Raw genomic sequence first — 23,949 nt, 5'->3', positions numbered from 1 at the left:
TTCTTTAAAAAAGGATTTTTAGAGATATGTAAATTAGTCTTGTAAGGTGCCCAAGGGGCTGTACGAACCTTCCTGGTGCCCAGCCACGCCCGCCTGTGAAGGAGCCCAGCACCGTCTATGTCCTCCGAATCTCCTCCTTTCGTCACCGATAGATTGCCGTAATCTCGCGATGTGTGAGCTCGCGCATGCGCAGTTCCTTCCCTGAGGCTGATGCCAGCACAGGGAAGGAACACTATACCGGCACGAGATTACGGCAATCTATCGGTGACTAAAGGAGGAGATTCGGAGGACATAGGCGGTGCTGGGCTCCTTCACAGGCGGGCGTGGCTGGGCACCAGGAAGGTTTGTACAGACCCTTGGGCACCTTACAAGACTAATTTACATATCTCTAAAATCCTTTTTTAAAGAAAATAAAAGCACACAGCCCTATAGGACAGGTATATTGCGGACATGCTAGCGGCGATCTAGCCGTGTATGTCCGCAGCTCTATAGCCTAAAACTTGGTGACAGAATCCCTTTAAATGTCAGAATTGTAAAAAGCTGAGTTTTAATGAATATGGCTCATGTGTATGTAAACTTATGACTTCAACTGTGTATATACAGTTTGCGTTAAGCCAACCAAACAAGATCAATTTAAATAGCTCCACACCTAAGGGCACTTTCCCACTAGCGTTATTCTTTTCTGGGATTGAGTTCTGTCCTAGGGGCTCAATAAGAACTGATCAGTTTTATCCCCATGCATTCTGAATGGAGAACAATCCCGTTCAGGATGCATCAGGATGTCTTCAGTTCAGTCTTTTTGCCTTTTCAGGACACAGATAATACCGCAGCATGCTGCGGTTTTATCTCCGTCCAAAAATCCTGAACACTTGCCGGAATGCCGGATCTAGCATTTTTTCCCATTGAAATGCATCAATGCCGGATGTGGCCCCGAGTGTTCCGGCAAAACGGATCTGGCATAGCGGTCTGCGCATGCTCAGACCGCAAAAAATAAAATAAAATGCCGGATCAGTTTTTCCGGATGACACCGGAGAGATGGATCCAGTATTTCAATGCATTTGTCATACGGATCAGGATCCTGATCCGTCGGACAAATTCCATCAGTTTGCACACGTTCTGATGGATCCGGCAGGCAGTTCCGGCGACGGAACAGCATGCCGGAATCCTCTGCCGTAAGTGTGAAAAGTACCCTTAACCATGTGGTTTCTCCAAATTCAACACAAAACACCTCATTTAGGGCTCATACACATTAGCTGTTTTGCGGTTTGCAAATTGCAGATCCGCAAAACACACATATCAGCCATGTGAATTCTGCATTTTGCGGAACGGAGCGGCTGGCCCCTAATAGAACAGTCCTATCTTTGTCCGGACACGGAAAAAATATGTTTGTGTGTATGAGCCCTTAGGGTATGTCCACATGACTGAAAATACAGTGGAAAAGACTGCTGCAGATAAAGAATGCGCAAATTGAATGTGGTTCTTGCCGTGGATTTCACCCTCTCTATTGCGAAGGGTGAAATGAGTGGTGGCAATCTGCAGCATAAATAGGCATGCTGCAGATTTCAAATCCGAATTGCAGATCAATTTACACAGCATTTTTTTTTAAGCAGTGTGTACACTTCATACTGTACAACAAGGCAATTTTCTTCTATAATTGGATTTCACTTATTTTTGACGAAAAAGCATTACTAATTGGCCTTTATTAAAAATATTGAGCTGTTCTGTCACAAAGGGTTAAATGTTTTTCTAACTGTATGACTGGTTCTTTCACTTTGTGCCAATGTCAGAGAGCAGAGATAAGGAGCCTGTCAGTTCCCCAACTGATGGAAAAGAGAAAATCCAGAGGCTGATACTACAGCATCTAGAGGATCTGTGCCATCTTGGTCACAGAGTGGTGACGCTAGAGACAAACCAAGATGCCAATATCTCAAGACTGATTTTTCTAAGGTTTTATGGACTGATGAAATGAGAGTGAGTCTTGATGGGCCAGATGGATGGGCCCGTGGCTGGATTGGTAAAGGGCAGAGAGCTCCAGTCCGACTCAGACGCCAGCAAGGTGGAGGTGGAGTACTGGTTTGGGCTGGTATCATCAAAGATGAGCTTGTGGGGCCTTTTCGGGTTGAGGATGGAGTCAAGCTCAACTCCAGTCCTACTGCCAGTTTCTGGAAGACACCTTCTTCAAGCAGTGGTACAGGAAGAAGTCTGCATACTTCAAGAAAAACATGATTTTCATGCAGGACAATGCTCCATCACACGCATCCAAGTACTCCACAGCGTGGCTGGCAAGAAAGGGTATAAAAGAAGAAAATCTAATGACATGGCCTCCTTGTTCACCTGATCTGAACCCCATTGAGAACATGTGGTCCATCATCAAATGTGAGATTTACAAGGAGGGAAAACAGTACACCTCTCTGAACAGTGTCTGGGAGGCTGTGGTTGCTGCTGCACGCAATGTTGATGGTGAACAGATCAAAACACTGACAGAATCCATGGATGGCAGGCTTTTGAGTGTCCTTGCAAAGAAAGGTGGCTATATTGGTCACTGATTTGTTTTTGTTTTTGAATGTCAGAAATGTATATTTGTGAATGTTGAGATGTTATATTGGTTTCACTGGTAAAAATAAATAATTGAAATGGGTATATATTTGTTTTTTGTTAAGTTGCCTAATAATTATGCACAGTAATAGTCACCTGCACACACAGATATCCCCCTAAAATAGCTAAAACTAAAAACAAACTAAAAACTACTTCCAAAAATATTTAGCTTTGATATTAATGAGTTTTTTGGGTTCATTGAGAACATGGTTGTTCAATAATAAAATTAATCCTCAAAAATACAACTTGCCTAATAATTCTGCACTCCCTGTAGACACTGGAGAGCTATATGCACTCAACTATACTACCCTCCTTCAAAGCTTTAAAACTCAACTGAAGAATACACAAATCCCTTTTATTTCATGGACTGGCAGGAATAATTTCCTTAAAACCTATATTGTACCAAATATTCTTTACTTCAAACTCTCCCCATATGGCTCCCCCTTTCCTTTTTTAACTAAATCTGTTCAAGCTTTTCTGCTTTTCTCAGGGGTACAGGATCACCTCGAATTCTCACTAGGGAAAAGGGGTTTGGTGGCTTTGGCCTTCCAGACATGGGTCATTATTATAAAGCGGTGCATGTTAGTAGAGGTTTATTACTCTGCTCACAAAACCCTCCTTTGCCATGTACAACTCTACAGCATCTGTTATCTCCCCAAGAGAAGTGTATCCTTTCGGGACTACGTTCTTTAGTCCCAAATACTATTTTCCAATGCCCTATTATGAAAGGCACATTGTCAGTATGGTCCTCCCTACATAAATTTCCTACAATTTCCACACCCTAATATGCCTTTAGGTTATTTATAGGGATGAGCGAATAGACTTCGGATGAAACATCCGAAGGCGATTTGCATAAAAATTTGTTACAAGCAGGAGCTCCATACAGTATTAGACTGTATTGGCTCCGATGAGCCGAAGTTATTACGGTACTTCGCGAAGTCTCGCAAGACTTCGCATAACAACTTCATAAATCAATTTCTACTGTAAAAAAACAAACTTCCCGAACTTGGGTTCGGTTCCAAATGGTACCTTGGAACCGAACCAGAGTTTGGGAAATGTTTTTTACAGTAGAAATTGATTTATGAAATTATGCAAAGTCTTGGGAGACTTCGCGAAGTACCGTAGTAACTTTGGCTCATTGGAGACAATACAGTCTAATACTGTACGGAGAGCTCGCTCTGTACAGTATTCAAATGAAGTATTATGCGAATCGACTTTGGATGTTTCATCCGAAGTCGATTCGCTCATCCCTAGCAATTTACAAGCACATTTACATCCACATATTAAGGAGATATCTGGGGTCCGGGCGTTTTTATCTGACCTTCCTTTGAAGGATGGTTTTACTACCTCAGGGGCACTTAACCAGGATAAATTACGCTCTCTCCAGAGGGTATCCTCAGCGCTTCTCCTGCACTTACTTGACTTCCGAAGGGACTTGAGGAAAATAGCAGTAACATTTGATCCCACAAGATCACTTATTTGCTTGAACAACTTATACAATTTCCTTACCCCCAGCATGCACTCTCTCTCTCTCTTATCGCCATCTACTCTCTCTCCACCGAACACATATTTTAGATAAATGGGAACTTAAAGGGACACTGACAGGCCCGATAAACATATTTAGTTATTCCTATGCAGTCATAGATCTATTAAAGTGTATTCCAATGATATAAGAGTACCCCCTGTTCGCATTTTAAACCATGTAAAAACAACTTTATAATCATCTGTCAATCACCTTTCTTTATGCCCAAGGGGCGGTTTTTCACATCTCTTTATGCCCAAGGGGCGTTTTTACTCCTACCTTTGTGCCCAGCCGCGCCTCAACTGTCGCTTCCTAGCGCCGCCCAGCTCATTATTATTCACTGGCTGGGCGGCTTTTACAGTCCCCGATCCTCCCGAGCCGACGCAGGCGCACTGCGAGTGAGGGTGCCGGGCAAGTTATCCGGCGCACGCGCAGAAGGTACAAGTGAGTCAATGCCAGGGTCTCCTGCTGCATTGAACTCACTTGTACCTTCTGCGCGTGCGCCGGATAACTTGCCCGGCACCCTCACTCGCAGTGCGCCTGCGTCCCTTATTCATTGCCAGCGTCTCCTGCTGCGCCTGCGCCGGCTCGGGAGGATCGGGGACTGTAAGAGTCGCCCAGCCAGTGAATAATAATGAGCTGGGCGGCGCTAGGAAGCGACAGTTGAGGCGCGGCTGGGCACAAAGGTAGGAGTAAAAACGCCCCCTGGGCATAAAGAGATGTGAAAAACCGCCCCTTGGGCATAAAGGAAGGTGATTGACAGATGATTATAAAGTTGTTTTTACATGGTTTAAAATGCGAACAGGGGGTACTCTTATATCATTGGAATACACTTTAATAGATCTATGACTGCATAGGAATAACTAAATATGTTTATCGGGCCTGTCAGTGTCCCTTTAAAGTCTAAATTTCCCTATCTGGACCAGAAAAAGCTTTCATTCTTGCCCATTCTCATGGCTTCAGCAGATGTATCAGAATTCAAAAGAACTCCTACAAGCTCTTGACTAGATGGTACAAAACCCCTGTGTTCCTCCATATGCTTAACGCAGATATACCAAACACTTGTTGGCACCCTTTTGGAAGAAAAAGGAGATTTTTGTATAACTTGCCAGTAAAATCTCTTTCTCGCTCTTCATTGGAGACACAGAAACCGTGGGTATAGCTATGTCCTCTAGGAGGCGTTGACACTAGTAAAGGCTGTTAGCTCCTCCCCTGGCAGCTATACCCCCTCCAGCCTGGAGAGAGAGCTTCAGTTTGTGAACACGCAGTAGGAGAAGCAAGCCAACCACAAGAAAAAAACATGGAAACACCAACCATGCCAAAGACCCATAGGGTTCTAACCAGCAACAGCCACAACTGGCCGAACAACAATACTGGGTGGGTGCTGTGTCCCCCAATGAAGAGCGAGAAAGAGACTTTACTGGTAAGTATACAAAAAATCTTCTTTTCTCGCCCATATTCATTGGGGGACACAGAAACCGTGGGACGTTCAAGAGTAGTCCACGGGGAGGGAAAAACCACAGACCCATGGAAGCAAGCATCCCGGCTGGTATCTAAGAAAACTGCCGCGTGCAAGACCAAGCGGGCTAAGCAGCGGCCGCCGATGCATAAGAATGCACCTGGTAAAATTTTGTGAATGTGTGTAAGGAGGACCGGTAGCCGCGTTACACAACTGCGCAGCCGAAGCGCGATGCCTCAGAGCCCAGAAGCGCCACCGCTCAGTGGAGCGACCCGAGACACCTAAGGGCGGAACCCCGCACCGGGTGCGAATGGTACAGCATTTACAGACCGAATCCATTGTGCAATTGCACCTTAAGGGCCGCCAATCCTTTGCGTGGAACCTCGGATGACAAAAAAAAAAGGGGTACAGTACGCCGGAAGGGACCTGGAGGCTGCCAATAATGATTAGAGCCCTGACGTCAATGACGTAACTCCCTTCCCTAGGAGTGAAGGAGAGGGACAGTGAAGGAAGGACAATTTCTTACATTGATGTGGAAGACAGAGACCACCTTCAGGAGAAAAAAGGAATGGGCCGGGAGAACCGCCTTATCCCTGTGAAGACCCAGGAAGGTTCTCTGCAAGAGAGCACCCCCAACTCGAACATCCGTCTGATGGATGTGAGAGCCACAAGGAAAAAAAACTACCTTCTAGGACAGGAGCCGGAGTGAGGGAATGTCCCGGCTTTCACAGAAGCCCAGGAAGGACCGCCAGATCCTATAATAGATCCTGGGCGGTGCAGGCTTCCAAGCCTGAATCATAGTGCGGATGACGTCCGCCGAAAAAAACTTCCTCCACCTCAGGATGACAGTTTTAATAGCCACGCCGTCAACCAAGACTCTAAATGCAGATACAAGACCGGACCCTGAAAGAAGGTAGTCTCTGAGGGCAGTGACAAGGGACATTCTCTAGAAGGAAAACAATTTCGGCGTACCACGCGCGACGGGGCCAACCCGGAGCGACTAGGATTTGTCGGAATGCCCTCCATCAAACCCTGGGTAGGAGAGAAGAAACACGTAAGGAGGGAGAACTCCCGCCAAGGAGATGTCAGGGCATCCATGTTGTAGGTTTCCGGAACTCCTGCTAGGGAGATAAGGTGGGGAGCTTTCGTGTAGATACCGTTAGCACACCCAGACCAATGGAAGGAGTCCACATAGAAGGAGGGATGTGGAGGTTGCCACGGCCCACCAGTCGGGACCGAAGCGTGTCTGGAATGGAAGGCCATCAAAAGAATACCCTGTGCAGATGCAGATGAGGGACGGTAGTAACATAGGAACTACCAAGGCATGCGGGGTGTCTATGAATCATGATCCAGAGGAGGAAAAGGACAGGGGAAGAATAGGCTAGGTCCAAGCCCATTTCCCATCTGAGACTGGCGCTATACAGAAGTAGCCAAGGATTTCAGTTGTAGAAGAGTCCATCAACTGACGAAAAACTGAACAGACAGAACCCAAGCATGTAGTGGCACGCAATACCGCTCCTACAGTAGTAGCCAGCGCTCGCCCAGTCAGCGCAAAAAACTGAGAGGGAAGCCTGACTATCCGTTGAAGCCACGTACCATACTGCCCCAGTTTAAGTAGAACAACCTTAAAGACTCTACCTGGAACGACGCTGAAAAAAAGCAACTGCTAAGCTGGCGCCAGGGTAGGGCCCCTCCTGAGGGGATGTGCCACTGCAGCGACCACGAACTCGAGCATTAGAGAAAGGCTGCACCTGTGGAGGAGAACACGCTGTAGCTGCTACCAGAGTGCCAGCATAACCACTTTCCTAGAGAAGGAGTGGTGGATAGAGAATACAGTCAGTAAAGCACTTGACTCGCTGGAACGTACACACCATATATGTGCAATGGTGTACGCACTACTACTGATGCGGACAATATCATGACCGACTGGAACAATGAAGACCCATGGAGATGGGAGTCTCTAGGATACAAGTGATGCTAGTAAACCCCCTGTGCTGTATCTGAAGATATTCAGTTATTCCCCCGCTAATGGATCACGTGCGAAAGGGGGTAAGGCAGGCAGGAAGCACAGTCATGTGCAACACTCCGCCTATGGGAGGATAGCACGACAGTCGGACCGTATCTAATGGTGGTGCAATTACCCTTAAGCCAGTGGTAGGGAAAATACCCCACCTAAGAAGGAGGGTTAATGCCCACCGCGAGAACTAGTGCATATGGCGAGTTCTGTACCCTGTGGGAGTGCAATTAGCACCTAAATAAGGGGGTAATGCATACAGCACACCTTGTAACCAGGGATAATGTCATCCCGCAACCTGTGGAAGGAGCTAATGAATACGGCAGGTACTGAACCCAGTGGAGATGCAATTCCGCTACCTACAGAAGGGGGAATGTATACGTCCGGCACTGAAATCAGTGTTATTGTACCTAGTCCACCTATGACAGGGAACAATGTATAAGGTCATTACTGTATCCCAAAGTAGCGCAATTACTCTGCCTAAGGAAGGGGGTAATGCCTACGACAAGTGCTGCTGGACACCGTAGACGCAATCTTAGGGGATTGCTTCGGATTCATGTCGGGGTCTGAATCAGTGATTCTCCTCCCCCGCTCCTGAGCGTGACCCGGGGAGGAAGAGAGGGGGTGTGGAGATATTCGAGGAGAAGATGACCTACTGTGATCCGCTAGCGTGCAGGTCTGCTCTTCAGAACCTCGCCCCTGGCAGATGCGGACTGCGCAGGTGGGGGCTTAGCAACCAAACTACCCAGGGGGTGGAATGGGAACAGAGGTCCTGTATAAAATTGCGCCAGCTGAGAATCATCAACCAAACGACCCGGGAGGGTGGATTGGGAACAGGGGTCCTGTATAAAATTGCGCCAGCGGAGAATTATCACCCAAACGACCCCAGAGGGCGGATTGGGAAGTTCCAGTTGTCTCCCACTGGAATTGCGCAGGTGGGGAATTACCAACCAAACGACCCAGGAGGGTGGACTGGCAATGTTAGAGGTCCCTTATTGAATACGCTGGTGGAGAATTATCAACCAAACTACCCCGGAGGGTGGTTCAGGAATTCCAGAGGTTTTCCACTGTATGGCGCAGGTGGAGAACTATCAACCAAACGACCCCGGAGGGTGGATTGGGAATTCCAGAGGTTCTCTGCTGTATTGAGCCGGTGGAGAATTATTAACGAAACGGCCCCGGAGGACGGATTGCGATCCGGCAGTGGTCCGTCACTGGATTGCACAGGTGGAGAATCATCAACCAAAACGGCCCCGGAGGGCAGATTGGGAACTATGCGAGGTCCCTCTTTACCCGAGATAGGGCACAGGCCCAGTGTGGGACCACACAGACCGGGCGGCCCTGCGGCTGAGGAGGGGGACCCGTATGGACGCACATTTCCTTTATTATTATATATTTTTTTTAAATAGGAAGACGGCAGGGAGGGGTTAAATCCTCCACTCATGTACAGTGTACCTAGGGGAAGAACCCCAGATAATCATGCCGGTAGGTGGTCATGAAGGGTTAAGGCCAAGTCTCAAGACCGGCTCAGCAGGTGACTGGGGGAGGGGGAGAAGGGCGGGAAGAATTCGCGCCAGAGTGCCCCCCCGGACTAAGGCTGCGATCCAAGCAAGCCGCCACACGGCTTTTCAGAGAGTGCACCCCTCCCCCCGAATGCTGCGCCTGGGGCGTTCACCCCGCTTGATAGAGCGGGTCGGGCAGAGAAAGGTGCGGGCCTGAACACCATGCGGTGCACGGCCGATTAAGTAACTGCACTGTATTAATTCTTGAAGACCCAGGGCCGGCCGAATGAAATGGCTGGCCAAGAAGGGTTATAAAAAAAAATAAAAATAAAACACAGAGCAGGAGGTGGTGCTCAGCTGGCTCTGGGGGAGGAGAACAGCTAGGCAGGAGAATTTTGTGCCAGCTTCCCCCCCCATCCCGGAACAGTTGCGTGAACAGTGTGCCGCAAAACCGGGGCCCAGTTAACACATGGCCGCCGGGAGTCACTGCCCGACAGGCCCGGGGGAAGAAAAGGGAGGAAACAGATACTGCTGGTGCTAAGGGGGAATGCAGCAGGTGCTTGGAGTCCCCCATGAGGTAAATGAAGTATCCGGCGCACGAGGCGTCCGCGATTGTTTTTCCCCTCATTAACCCTGACGGAACGGCGCGCTTGGCGCCCGCTCCCGCCATGGTCGGAATATGGAGCTGGGGAGCAGGAGCCATGCGCTCCTCTTCGTCCCGCTGATGTATAAACTGTTACCGCAGCGCCATCTCGCCCGGGCTGAGAGTTGCGGCCCCGATTTCTCCATATTAACACCCTATTAGCGCCCCGATTCCTCCTCCATATTAACCCCCTATTAGCCGTCCACCGGCCTAGGGGGGAGTGAGAGGGACTGTTATAGGGGTCTTGAGAGATAATAAAGGCCCCTGGCAGCTTGTGCCTGCTGTGTCCCCCTAGTTAACCCTGAGGGCAGGAGAACACTATGCCGAGAGGGAGATGGGTGAAGGGCACCAGGGGAGAACCATGCCAAGAGGGAGGGAGAAGGGGTTAATACTTACCTAGTCCCGTATACTCTCCTCATCTTCTGTCCAGCCGCCATCATCACCCCTCCTCTGGTCCAGCAGGGTCACCCCTTCAGCTACTGGCACCGTAGTGGCAGGACGCTGGAAAAGGGGGGCTTGGATGGGTGACCCCTTGGCTGGCGGGATGCAGGGGAGCGAGGCTGCCCTGGTCCACCTTGTCTTCTGTGGGGGAGGCAGCAGTGCGGAGAACCGGCACTGGCGCAACTCGAACCCGGGAGAACAGGGAGTCGAGGCGACCACCGTTTTCCCATCTGAAAAAGAAGGAAAAAAATTAACTAAAATAAAAAATCTTCAGGTCTTGCCTCCTATTGACTGAAGCTGAAGCTCTTTCTCCAGGCTGGAGGGGGTATAGCTGCCAGGGGAGGAGCTAACAGCCTTTACTAGTGTCAACGCCTCCTAGAGGACATAGCTATACCCACGGTTTCTGTGTCCCCCAATGAATATGGGCGAGAAATAGAGGATGCAATGAACCAGATCTGCACCTTCTCGATAACCACTGATCGTAAACTTATTATGCTTTGGTGTCTAAATCATAGCCTTACTCCCGCGGCCACCAATCTCCTCACTAGGCTTATACCTGCACAAGACAACCGATTCCTTTCCTATGGAGAAGTGATCCCCCCCCCCCCACCCCACTTAATTCCTGGATAAAGTGGATAAAATATTTTGTTTTGGAGAACTTGCCCATTGGGAATTAAACACTTAAACAGTGGGGCCTGTGGATGGAATACAGGGGTTTCCACATCTAATGCTCACTTTCATAGATATGCTAATCTATTACTGGGGTGATTATATTTTTAATATATCCACATGCCATATTGCTCCTTTTTGCATGTGGATAGAGACAAGGAGGTCTCGAAACGCGTCTGGACGAATACCTGTGTGATATATAATCTTGACAACACATGGCCATGTACCAATACAAGAGAATCTGATTGAGAGCGCATCCAAAAAAGGCCTATCGAAAGAAACACCCTACCCACGTGTGTACCAAGTCCACGCAGGACGAAATCTCGACCAAACCGGAACTGACACTGCCAGAGCGGAGAACAGCTGATCTGTGGGACGCCACAGCAAGACATTCCCGCATCTCGCATACCGGACGAGACATCGTATCGAGGCACACAGTCAGTAGCAAAAATATCCAAACAGATTGATACCTTATAAAGACACAAAGCCTCTCCTATTTTGAGATACAACAGCCCATATAACGGCTGAGATTATATAGGACGCACTTGGCACTAAGAATATCATAGACCGGACGGATATTTTGAACGCCACAATAGAGATATATACCTTCTAACTCACCATTGCAGCAACCATTGACTTGGACACTATGATATACAGAGACATTCTGCAACAACGTTACGCTCTTTGTTGCTGACATCGCCCTCATTCAGGCTGGGGAAACCGCTCCAACTGTAGCTATCTGCGATCTAATTAATCACCCCCACAGGGGAGATACGGATGCAGACAGCTTGATCTAGCGAATTCAATATTGATATACCCATACTTGTATGACTATAGGGCACTTGTGTTTTTGTATAGAATTTTTAAGCTATATTTTTATAATTTTTATGCTATACATTTTATTGATTGTTGGGTCTAGACAGACATATGTGTATTTAATACTAATAAACTGTAATATTTTTCTCCACGTGATCGCAAGTGTTTTGAGTGCCGGCTCCATCTTTTGCTAATTTACATTCAGAACTAGGGGTGATTCTTTTGAGCCTGAGCACCAGGCGTGGTCAAACCCAAGTGAGCCAACTGTTTTATCCTTTTCAAAGTACTTTTTGCATGTCATTTTAGCTCTGAGACATGACCCTTATTGGGTTTATGTGCCTTGTTTGCCAATGCCCCACTTACCCCTTCACCCTTATCTCCCCTCCCTACCTCATACTCTCCACATCTTTTATGCTTCCTTGTATTCCTCCTTCCCTTTATCTTCATTTATGGCATATTACTTATGCTATATTATATTGAGACTTATGTACTTTGTGACATGACTGAAATTACATGTATGTCTCTCTCGGGCTTATTATTGTAGCTTACTTCTAATGTGTCTGTTTTATTTGCATTAATAACAAGTCATGACTTCAGTGAGGAAGCTTGGGTGTCATTAGACCTTACAATAGGACAATGAAGCCAAGCATACCTCAAAGTCCACCAGATCTCGGATTCAAAAGTGTGGCCATCATAGTTATAGAACTTTAATCCACAGAAAATCCTTGGTGAGATTTGAAGAAGGCAGCTGCAGCACACAAACCCAAAATATCAGTCAACAGGAGGCTTTTGCCCATAAGGAACGGACTAATATTCTTCAGGAATCGTCGGGCTTAACATCACATTTACTGCAGGTCATAACAGCAAAAGAGTGTTCTACTAAGTACTAAAGACTAATCATAAAGGCTCTAATTCGGAGACTGCAATAATAAGTAGCATTTTGTGTTGAATTTGGAGAAAATACTTGTTCTATTAGGTGTGTTGAGCTATATAAATTGTTCTTGTCAGGTTTATTCACCACATTTACAGACTTTCAGCTGTTTGCAAAAAATAAAATAAAAAATTCGTAATGGGGGTTTGCATAACCAATTGGAACTGCAATCATTTTGAGCTGCAAATTCTGCAGTATACGTCTCGCCCCACCCCAAAGTGCAGTGGCGACAGATACGAAGTTGCAGCATACCATCTTTAAACTTTACAACTGTGTTGTGCCCATTTCCACATGATGGAAAACTGTGAGCCTTATACTAGCGTTATTGATTTCAGACAACAGTGAGACTGCCCTGTCTTTTAGTGAATGCACTTACCAGAGTATTGTATAAACTGATGTCTCCTTCAAGTCCACTTCTTACATGGTAGAACTTCACAATTGGCACTTTGGCTGTGGTAATGGGAAGAATGTTCCTCAAACCTTAAAGAGAAAGGGGGCTTCTCAGAATGGGGTAGGACATTGAATGAAAGGGGGCATGGCTTAATCACATCTCCATGAGCCAAAAATTGCACCAAAATTTTGGAGAAAACTTAGACTAGGCTTCTTCTGTCATCCATATGGTTTACAATAACTTAAGCAAATTGTATAGAAATTCCACATGATTGAGCTGTATGGTTTAAATTGTGGTGAAATATTTCACTTGGTCCATCGGTTTGAGGACATTCACACCTGTAGGCACATTTGCTGGCACGTTTACAGTGTAAAGCATTAGGCTCTAGACGCTTCACCATGCCAACTTAACCACTTTCTCCTCAGTTAGTGGCAAAAATACTACAGTTCTAAAACAGACAAAATTCTGGTGCACAGGCACATTTTTGGTGCAGGGACAGAATTCTCTGGTAAATCTGAATCAGGATTTATCATATGGCAAATTTTAAAGGTCCAAGCACCTGAAATCGTAAATCTGTCTAATATTAGGGCAAAGATTTGTATTCTTACACAGTGCAACTTTGGACAGTATTAGTAAATCTGCCCGTGTGTGTTTTACCACTAGCAGTTTCTTCATGGCATTTTCCCCCCATACATAAGGTGTTATCAAAATTACTGGAAAATGCAAAATGCAGCATTTTTGAAAAGAAGCTAGAAAGGAATAAAAAAAATAAAAACCTCCTAATAAACAAAAATGAAAAATGTCACTAACAAAAAACTTGTGTGACCTGAATTTCATATTTCCCATAGACCTTCAGCTAACATCTGGAGATGGATATCTGCATGGCATTTTTACAGCAAAAACAAAAAACACAAAAGTGCAGAAAAAAAACCTAAATAGAATCCTCTTATGTTGGCTGGATTAGGCAATCACATGGATGGGCAGTGCAGACAGACTAGAGACGGTCTAAAGATGTGCCAAAGTTTATCAAAGTGGAGAAAGCAGGGTGATTAATTTGGTGTATCTTAAGATACTTTTGTCTGACAGTATACCAACTACTGGTTGGCTTACTTTGTGGCAAAAATTTGGTTAATATTAAAGGTTCTGCAGCTCTTTTTTATCGGATGATCTATCCTCTGGATAGATCATCAGCATCTGATCGTCAGGGGTCCTACACCTGGGATCCCTGCCGATCAGCCATTTGAGAAGGCAGCAGCCTTCACTCTGTTTCCCTCAGGCCCAGTGATGTCACAACTAGTATCACTGGTCTCGGTGGGGCTAAGGTCTTGAATAGAGCTTAGCTGTGCCCAGGCCAGTGATACTAGTTGTGCCGTCACTGGGCCTGAGGAAAATGGAGAGAAGACCGCAGCGCTCCTGGAGTAGGACCCCCTGCTGATTAGACACATGTCTCAAACACATAGTAAATGTGGAGAAAAGCATGTACGCCAGTTTTGGGCACAAATTAAGCCATATTTATGGCACACTTAGCATAAAAATGTATACATTCAAATTAGCAGTTGAAGATTACCCTGATGTCTTCTAAGTTGCCTCGCCAACTCTTCAATAGTCCTTATAGAGTCCAGCTCCTAAGGGAGGGGGGCAAAACACAACAGAGACATGTGAATAGAGTGCCAACTGAATACCACAGTACTTTGCTAAAACTATTTCAATTACCTCTGCAGTTTCAAGGCCCTCAAATGTCATGCAGATATCCAAGTCACTCTGTTTAAAGCCAAAGCCATTTTTTGAAGAACCAAACAAACTGAGCCTGGCTCCTATCAAGGACAGAGGAAGAAAAAAAAAAAAAGTTAAAAAGTTAAATATAAATTTGCCTCCTTGAGTCTCAGTAGTAGGAATTAGAGGGGCTAATGTACATGATCTCAACTGTACAAAGTATGTTAGATACAAAATATTTACCCTTAAATTCACGTCTGATGAAGTCCTCAAGATCATGTCTTATATGCTCCCGGGCTTTATCTTCCAGGGAAGTAGGATGAAAATCCTCTGTACAAGACAGACGAGTGATGAACAAGGTAAGATTCTTAAATATATCACAGATTTTTTTTTTTTTTACACAGAGCTTTCAAATCGGCAGCACGTCCATTATCCTACAGATTGTTCATGGATCAGTTGTGGAATTTTTCCATTACCCTTAATTCAGTTTACATCGGCAGGTAAATTCGCAACTGACAAGTGCGTTGTGGATTTACCTGCAGATTTGGTCTTCTACCCGCTTAAAATCTGCAAGGTGAACATAAACTAAAGAAGCCTATAGAGCAATCTGTTGGGATGCATTGTGGCAAACATAATGGTAGCTTATGCCATTACATATTTGTATGAGTAGCAGATGAAAAAAAACTAGATTTTTGTACTTCCCGTAAAACCTGTTTCTCTTCCGTTCATTGGGGGGCACAGGCTTGACCTTGGGTAAAGCTATTGCCACTAGGAGGCGACACTAAGCACAAAAATGTGAGCTCTTCCCTCCAGCTATACCTTTCCTACAGGGACTAAGCTAAAACAGTTTGTGCAAAAGCAGTAGAAGCAAAAGAAAAAAAAATTGCAAAACCAAACAAACAATGTAAAAACCCAGAATCACGCAGGCCACAACGAGGCCCGCAGCCAGAGAAAAGGGGTGGGAGCTGTGTCCCCCAATGAACAGAAGAGAAACAGATTTTACAGTAAGTACAAAACTCTAGTTTTCTCATCCGTATCATTGGGGGACACACAGGCTTGACCTTGGGACGTTACAGAGCAGTCCCAGGGGTGGGCCATAACGAAGAAGCCCTCCGGCCAATCAGAGAACTGCCGTCTGCAATACACTACGCGTCAGAAGATGCAAAAGTGTGTACTCTGTAAAACTTGGAAAAGGTGTGTAAAGATGACCAGGTAGCCGCCTTGCACAACTGAAGGGGGGGGGGGAGAGGGGGGCTTGGAGTTAGGAATACTTACCTGCCCGGCGTCTTCTGCCCCCCTGGTTCCAGCCGGGTCACCACCTTCGGTGTGCGGCCCCTTGGGAGGGCCGCTACACCGGAACAGAGGGAACTTTTTGTGGGTGGCCGTAGTGACCCGAAGGCTGGCGGGATGCAAAGGCTTTCAGAACCTCTGGTCCTCCTTGTCTTCTGGAGACCGGAAAGGAGCAGCGGGCATGGGGACTCCCTGGTCTCCCATCTCCTGGGTGGGAGTGCAGGCAGCTAGGACTGCCTGTAATCCTGCTGGAAGAATAGAAAAAAGAACAAAAAATCTAAATAATCAGCAGACCCGCAAAACAGGGAAGGTCTGCCTCCTACGGACACAAAGCTAAAACGGTTTTAGCTTAGTCCCTGTAGGAAAGAGCTCACACTTTTGTGCTTAGTGTCGCCTCCTAGTGGCAATAGCTATACCCAAGGTCAAGGCCGTGTCCCCCAATGATACGGAAGAGGAAAATAAATTAACAAAATAATCTCCCGAAATGCACTGCCCCAAAGCTGGAAATCAAGTTTCAAATCCATCCTGTTAGGGAAAAGGTGGGGCTGGCTTCAGGCAAGCAACCATGAAAAATCTGAAGCTAGCTACGCAAGGCTATATTCACATATTTGTCAGAGGCTCCATTAGGAACGTGTGTCGCAGATTCTGACATATTTGATGAGAAGGCCAGCACAGCATGCAGCAGCACTCTGCCCAACAAAATTACTAACACAATTATGGGATCACAAAGAACCCCATTATAAGTCAACTGAGTCTATCCGGGTCAGTTTGCTTCAGTCACGTGATGGATCTGGCACGCCACTGTGGTTCCGGTTTATAACAAAAACCATCGTACAAATATGGACGCAGCCTACATAAAGTAGTGACTGAATGTGGCAAATTCATTCCAGGCCATTACATAAATGGGAAGCAAACATGTTATTAGAGTCAGTGAGTCTCTGAATAAGGATTCATGACCGTGTACAAGGAGACAGAGCACGCAGTACATGCTTTCCATTCACATGCAACACTCACCGTAACACTGGATACAAACTTGATCCAAAAGCTGTCTAAATTTAGCAGTGAGAGCCGGCAAAGGTTCCAGTTCGATCTTTTTGAAGTCTTCTGGACAGTCTTTCTTTAGATGCCCTTCTTTCTTGCACAAGTTACATACAACAGTGGGAAGCTGAATTGCAAATAGAAAAAATATATATACGGTATATGTTTTATGTCACTTCTCACACAGCTTTTTTTTTTTGGGGGGGGGGAAGCCCCGTTTTTTATACAACTTTTTGAGCCAAGCCAGAAATGAATTCAAAAGGGATGGGAAATTTAAAGGAAGGACTTGTACTCCTTCCTGCTGGATCCACTCCTTGCTTTGGCCCAAAACGTTAAAAAACTGTTCTGTTTAATTCAGGTTTTGAGATTCTCTGCCGGATCTCACAACCTAAATAAAAACACTAGAATTATTAAAGCCACTAAATGTATGAATGGAGAATACTGAATAAAACAAATTTAAGACTGGAAGAAGAGGGAAAAAAAAGACTGAAAAAAAAAAGCAGATGCAAAGCAAATGTACCTTTAAACCTTGAACCGCTGTAAAATGGGTTTCTGCTTTTAATGGTTAGTAAATGATAGAATTATGTATGGATAAAGTGCTAATCCAGAATAAGAATGGAGTTTAACGCCACACTATTTCTAAAGGCCATGAATGGGATTTGGTGATTGGAGGTACACAACTCCATTCCCCATTCAGCTCTCTGGAACACAGCGCTCTCACAAAGTAATGGATATGCAAACTAACATTAAAGGCTGAAAGCAAGCTTAAATGGAAGCACAAGTTCTTTTCATCAATTTTACAGAAACGGAAGTCTTAGAATTTCACGCTCCCATTAGAGGTTTTTAAAAAGTATGTTCCCGCAAGGACTTTCTATTTGAATGCATGAAGAGCATGAGAAGTAGAAATGGACTGTTAGGTTATACCCAAACCGATTAGGCACATGGCATGTCTGTAGTAAGATGAAAAGTGGCATTTCATTTAAAGAGACCCTGTCACCTCTCCTGACATACCTTTATTAGTAACTACTTGCATTCCCCATGTAATAATTCTGGGGCATCTATCCTTCTGAATCCATGATGTGCCATTCCTTTAGTATTTCTGTTAGTAGTTTATGAATGAATTGCCAGCAATCTGCAATAAAGGTCCAGCTGGGTTTTACCAGTTGGAGCTGTGTCTCTACATGTTGGATAGTGTCAGACAGTGCAAGGACATGCCCTCAACTGGAAACACCCAGTTGGACCTTTATTGCAGACTGCTAGCAATTCATTCATAATGTTAAGCAGAAATAGTAAAAGAATGGAACAACAGAGTCAAAAGAAAAGATGCTCCAGTATTGTTGCAAGCAGTTACAAATACAGACATGTCAGGGAAGATGATCTTCAATAAAAGGTACATTGCGTTTTAGAAAGACCACCCCCAAATAGGTGAAATGAAGAGGCAGAATAGATCAGCTATGCACAGTGCCTCTTCAGCTTTGTGTGACTCCCTTGTAGAACTTAGAAAAGATAGATTGTCTAAGAGCCTGCATGCTGCTAAGCCTCCCTCAGAGAGGTAGCTAGAGTTGATCATTGCCAAGGGGGCTCAAAACTCAGCTGATAAATCCTGCACACACCACTGACTAGAACTTCTTACACGTCCTATTGACCCTTATAAAACAATTTGAAAAGCCAGATAAAAAGGGAACATTAGAGAAAATCAAGTTAACGTGAACAAACCAAGCTATATAAAATGGCTTCCAGACATACCTTGCCTTTCGTAAATGTTAATCTGCTGAATTCATAAAACAAACAAACATCTTCTATGGCAGAGCCTTCAGAAACTGGCAGAGGCTTCTTTGCAACTTCTGTTTTCTGAAGCACCCTGCCAGCAAGTCCTTCATTGGTCTCGTCATGGTCTTTACAACTGCTGACAGATACTTGTCCAGTTTGGCCATCTTCAGGTAACAATTCATCCACTGAGCCAGTGTAAGTGTTCTCTAGCTCATCATTTAAGATATCCGATGGCTCTCTATGAATCAATATCAAACTAGACTCTTCATCATCCTCTTCCTCATCATCTGAATTAGGTACAGCTGCCAGTCCAAAGTCATGGATGGTTTCCTCCAGTTCATCTGTACCCTCTGTGCTCTCCTCCCCTAGGTCAACTTTTTCACCATAAAGGTCACTGCTCTCCAAGCCAATCTCCTCACCCTCAGTCACAATACCTCCTTCAAAATCAGACAAGCTGTCGGTTTCTTCATTTCCTGGCACTGCCGCGTCTCCACTTTCACTGTCTTCCTCGTAGCTTTGATCAATCGTGATATAATCACCTTGCCCCTCATTACCCATTAAAGGGTGGTCATCATCAGTATCTTCATGAGGGCTTTCTGGTTCTTCTGAGCCCTGGAAGAAATCTTCCGAGTCATCTAAAATAATCTCCTCTGTTATGCAGTCAGCATCCTCAAGATTAACATCTGGGTATGTAATATTATAGTCAAGTTTTTTCTTCACTTTGCTATCCAAGTTACTTTGAACCTCGCTGCAACTGGGCTGGACAATTACAGGATAGCCTGACCCATCATGATGGTCTATGGTTAAATCTTCTAGCTGCTTACTTATGTTCTGAACAAAGTTTGGACATTTCACAGCACTGGGCGTACTTCCTCTGTTAGCATTTGTAGAAGAACTGGATTTTTTAACGCTGCATTTTCCAGACTTGTTTTGGGGCAGAGCAAAATATTTGTAGGTTGCCTTTAAACAGTGAAGAAGGTACTCATACACTATCTGACTGTTCATTGATCTTGCTACATTCCTCTTTACAGAGTAAGGATCTAGATTTTAAAGATGAACAGTTAGGTTGTGATTGATATACACAAGTTGTTGAAACAAAACAAACATCTACTTCAAATCCCTTTAATTGTCTTTTGGATAGGTCTTAGAAATTGCCCCACAGAACCATCAAGAAATGTGGGCTCCATTGCCACTCTCCAGCCTTGCCCCTCTTTTGTATACCAGTTCTTGTTTATTTTCTGTAACTGATCTTTTATTGTTTTATTACTAATTGTACCTCTACAGGATGTTTTCTAATATGATCATCAGTACCCAACAGTGTCTGCACTTTTCTGTATTTTGTAACTGATACTTTCCCACTTTACATTTTTATTTTTTTATTTCACTTAGGCTACTTTCACACTAGCGTTTTTGCTGGATCGGGCAGGGCTCAGCAAAAACACTTCCAGTTACTGATAATACAACCGTCTGCATTCCATTAACGAACGGATCTGGTTCTATTATCTTTAACATAGCAATGACGTCCTAAACTCCTTTGAAACATAGTCATAAATTCCTTTGAAAGTTAATGGGGGACGGATCAGTTTTCTATTGTGTCAGAGTTAAACGGATCCATCCCTATTGACTTGCATTGTGGGTCATGACGGATAAGTCTTGCTCCGCATCCCATGACGGAAAGAAAAAAGCAGCTTGCTGCGGTTTGCTCTCCGGTATGGGAACGCAACCAAACGGAAAGGAATGCATTTTGTAGCATTCCGTTCAGTTACAGTCTGTCCCCATTGACAATGAATGGGGACAAAACTGAAGCTTTTTTCCGGTATTGAGACCCTATGACGGATCTCAATACCGGAAAAAACGAGATTTTTGTATAACTTCACCAGTAAAATCTCTTTTCTCGCTCTTATCCTTGGGGGACACAGAAAGACCTTGGGTATAGCTCATCTCCATAGGAGGCGTGACACTAAGTGAAGACTGTTAAGCCCCTCCTCCACAGCTATACCCTCAGCCTGGGAGAGAGAGACTGCCAGTTGCGTGTCCAAGCAGTGAGAAAAGGCAAAGTCCAACAAGGAACCAACAAGCCAACTACCCAACGGGTAACACAAACTCGGAAACCGTGTAGAGAAAAACAAACGAATGGGTGGGTGCTGTGTCCCCCAGAGGAAAGAGCGAGAAAGAGATTTTACTGGTAAGTTATACAAAATATCTCGTTTTCTCGTCCAGTTTCCTTGGGGGACACAGAAGACCTTGGGACGTTCAAAAGCAGTCCAAAAAGGGGAGGGACCACAGCTCCAAGGCGAAGCACCCGAAGGCATCAAGGAACCACCAGCCTGCAGACCCAGGCGGACCAAGGCAGCATACGCCGAAGCCAGAGTATGCACACTGTAGAACTCTGTAAAGCGTGTAAGGAAGACCTGTGGCCGCCTTGCTCAAATGCATGGCCGAAGCCCAATGCCTCCGGCCCAGAAGGCACCGACCGCTCTGGTGAAATGACGGTGACAGCAAAGGCAGAATCCTGCCCTCGGTGCGGTAACTTCAGCAATAGCCAATCTGATAAAGCGGAGAAAAACCACCCTGAGTCCGTAACTCTAAACGCGGACCTCCAGGAAACCCAAGAGAGACCGAACGTCGACAAGAGTCGGAGATCTCCAAGTAAAAACTGCAAGGCCCAATACAACGTCCAAATCGGTGAAGTGTTGAAGCGAAAGGCAAACACCACCTTCAGAAGGAAGGAACGGGATGTAGAACAGCCTTGTCCTGGGAAAAGACAGAAGGCTCAGAACAAAAAGGGGCCATTCAGGCACCCGTCAGAGACACGACTGATACGGAAACACAACCGTACAGGACAGGCGGGGTAGAGAGAACTTCTGTAACGGCTCCAAGGACAAGATTGGTGCGCCGAGAACTCAGTATGTAGTTCCCAGGGCGGTACCGAAGGACAGTACAGAGGAACCAAAGAGCCATTTCGAGTAAGAAGGTCTTGACAGGGCCCAGAGGGCCGGGGAATGCTGGAAGAGGAAGAACAGCGCTGACACTTGATACCTCAAGTAAAGGAATCCCAGTCCCAGGTCCAGCCGGACTGGAAAAAGACAGAACCATGGGGAGAGAAAAGGTCAGAGTGGGGAATGCACAGCTTCCCACAGAACCCCAGATAAAAAAAAAAATCATAAGTCTTACGACAGATCCTGGACGAAAATACAGCCAGGAGCGGACAGTAGCGAACCCGCTGGAGCCGCCTGGCCAAGCGGGCGAAAAACCAAATGTGATCAGGCGCAGACCAGTAACACGGGCAGAAGTCCGACAAAACTGGTCCCGTCGGCCCCCGAGCAACGTTGTCCCGTATCCACCCGAGTGGGGGAGCAGAAAGACAGACGGAAAGGAACCAAAGGGTCCGCCCAGCATCCGCCAGATGCCAGGACAAGACAGGCTAAAGTTCATGCTGATGTAGCCATGTTCTACAGTCCCGGTGTAGGAGATCAAAGGACAATCTGGACCGAAAGGTAGTCCCCCCCAAGTTACCGAGAAGGTAAGTCTACAGCAGGACCATTGTCTTAGAATGGACCACGCAATCTGCACTCAGCGGGAGGACAGAATTCGGTAGACTCGGTAAATAGGCACAGCTAATACAGCCAGTGTGAACCAGGGAGACAGTACTAGGCAAAAGGAACACCGGAACTATCCACATGAACAACCATGCTCTCCCCAGAGGGGAGGACAGTGAAGGAACAACCTCTGAAGTCTGTCGGGACAGAAGCCACATCGGAGTGATCTGTACCGAGCGGGAGCCAAACAGAGCCGGCGAGATAAGGTAGTCGAGACAGAGGCCTGGCATAACACCCTCCAACCGAACGGAGGAGTGGCAACAGGGAAGCCATAGGACAGTTCAAAAGCAGAACCCTGCTACACTGTGAGATGCCCGGTTCACCGCCTCGCAGAAGGCGAATACCCTGAAGAACCCAAGGCGGAGGTCCTCCGGACCTGGGTAATCGAGCACCCAAGAGAATTTGGGTGACCTTCCCGAGAAAGCGGCCCGCACCTGGTAGCAGATCATACTGAAGCGTAGAGGCGCCAAGAGGAAGGACTCATACCACACTACATCCGAAGAGGAGGAAATTGCAGCAGGCAATGGAACCGCAGTCCTGCCAGAGCCAACGAAGAATTCGAGGGGCGCTCCAGACAACCGCACTCTCGACCATGTGACCACTAGCGCAGGAAGGACGAATGGGCACGCATCTAGGACCCATGAACACTCCCTGGGGATGAAGGGCCAACTAAATGAATGAGTACCACCCAGCTCCGTGCAGCAGAGAGCAAGTAGAGCCCGTCCGGGTCAGGTGGACAGAATGAACTCCTTAGAGACGAGTGCAAGGTTTGCGGCAAGCATCGTATCCCAAGAAAACAAAAGTATGCCGCAGAAAGTAGATGAGGCATACGTACGAGCAGCCCGTAAGCAGTGAGAAGGCCAACCCACCTACAGGAGGAGAAGGCATACACAGGCCCAAACAACGCACAAGAACGTCCGCTCACTGCAAAAAGGTTAATTCAGCGAAAAAGGGGGCTCGCCACAGAGTGCCACAGCATTTACGGAATTGCAAAGTGCAACCTGAAAGGGAGTTATGCACTGCGATGGAACGCAAGCAGTCCGCCCCGAAAGGGGGGAAATTGTATCAGGCAAACTGCAGTCGGCAAGAGTGCAAAGGCCGGTCCCAAAAGGGAGTGATGCCTAAAGCCGTACCTACTTCGGAGAAGCAGGACATACCCTATAATCCAGCAGGAACGCAGGAGGTCCACCTAGTGAAAGGGGAACATGCACAGGGTTATCCTAGCATTAAGTGAGTGTGCAATAATACACCCAACACTGAACTCAGCGAGAGTGCAACTACTCTGCCAATGAAGGGGGACATGTACAAGTCCAGCACAGCCATAAAAGGACAGCTGTGAATCTCATGAGCGTGCCAAATTCTGCCCATGGAATGAGGGGTGGCCACGCATAAGGCCAGCACCGTATCCAATGGGAGTGCAAGCGTTCCACCCATGTTAGAGGGCAATGCTCATGGCCAGCAAGGTATCCGGTGAGAGTGTAACATGCCGCCCAGAAAAAAAGGGGGGTAATGCACATGGCCAGCATCTCATCCAGGGAGAGTGCGTGCACCCGCCA

The 23,949-nt window shown here is 46.3% G+C and overlaps 1 protein-coding gene across 2 annotated transcripts in view; it reads right to left on the bottom strand.

The window, feature by feature from the left end:
- TUT7 (terminal uridylyl transferase 7) overlaps positions 1–23,949 on the bottom strand; it is a 96,564-nt gene that overhangs the window by 28,217 nt on the left and 44,398 nt on the right. For both annotated transcript variants that reach the window (XM_040417003.1, XM_040417004.1), the window contains exons 13-18: positions 18,771–19,834; positions 17,001–17,151; positions 14,940–15,026; positions 14,697–14,797; positions 14,551–14,608; positions 12,969–13,072 (exon numbers count right to left, since the gene is read on the bottom strand). In XM_040417003.1, the coding sequence (XP_040272937.1) occupies positions 12,969–13,072; positions 14,551–14,608; positions 14,697–14,797; positions 14,940–15,026; positions 17,001–17,151; positions 18,771–19,834 (1,565 nt within the window). The remainder of the gene's footprint in view (positions 1–12,968; positions 13,073–14,550; positions 14,609–14,696; positions 14,798–14,939; positions 15,027–17,000; positions 17,152–18,770; positions 19,835–23,949) is intronic.

The sequence above is a fragment of the Bufo bufo genome, chromosome 2 (genome assembly GCF_905171765.1).
Source record: "Bufo bufo chromosome 2, aBufBuf1.1, whole genome shotgun sequence".
Taxonomy (NCBI): Eukaryota; Metazoa; Chordata; class Amphibia; order Anura; family Bufonidae; genus Bufo; species Bufo bufo.
Note: the sequence above shows the minus strand (reverse complement) of the source record. Positions and strands in the feature narration are given on the sequence as shown.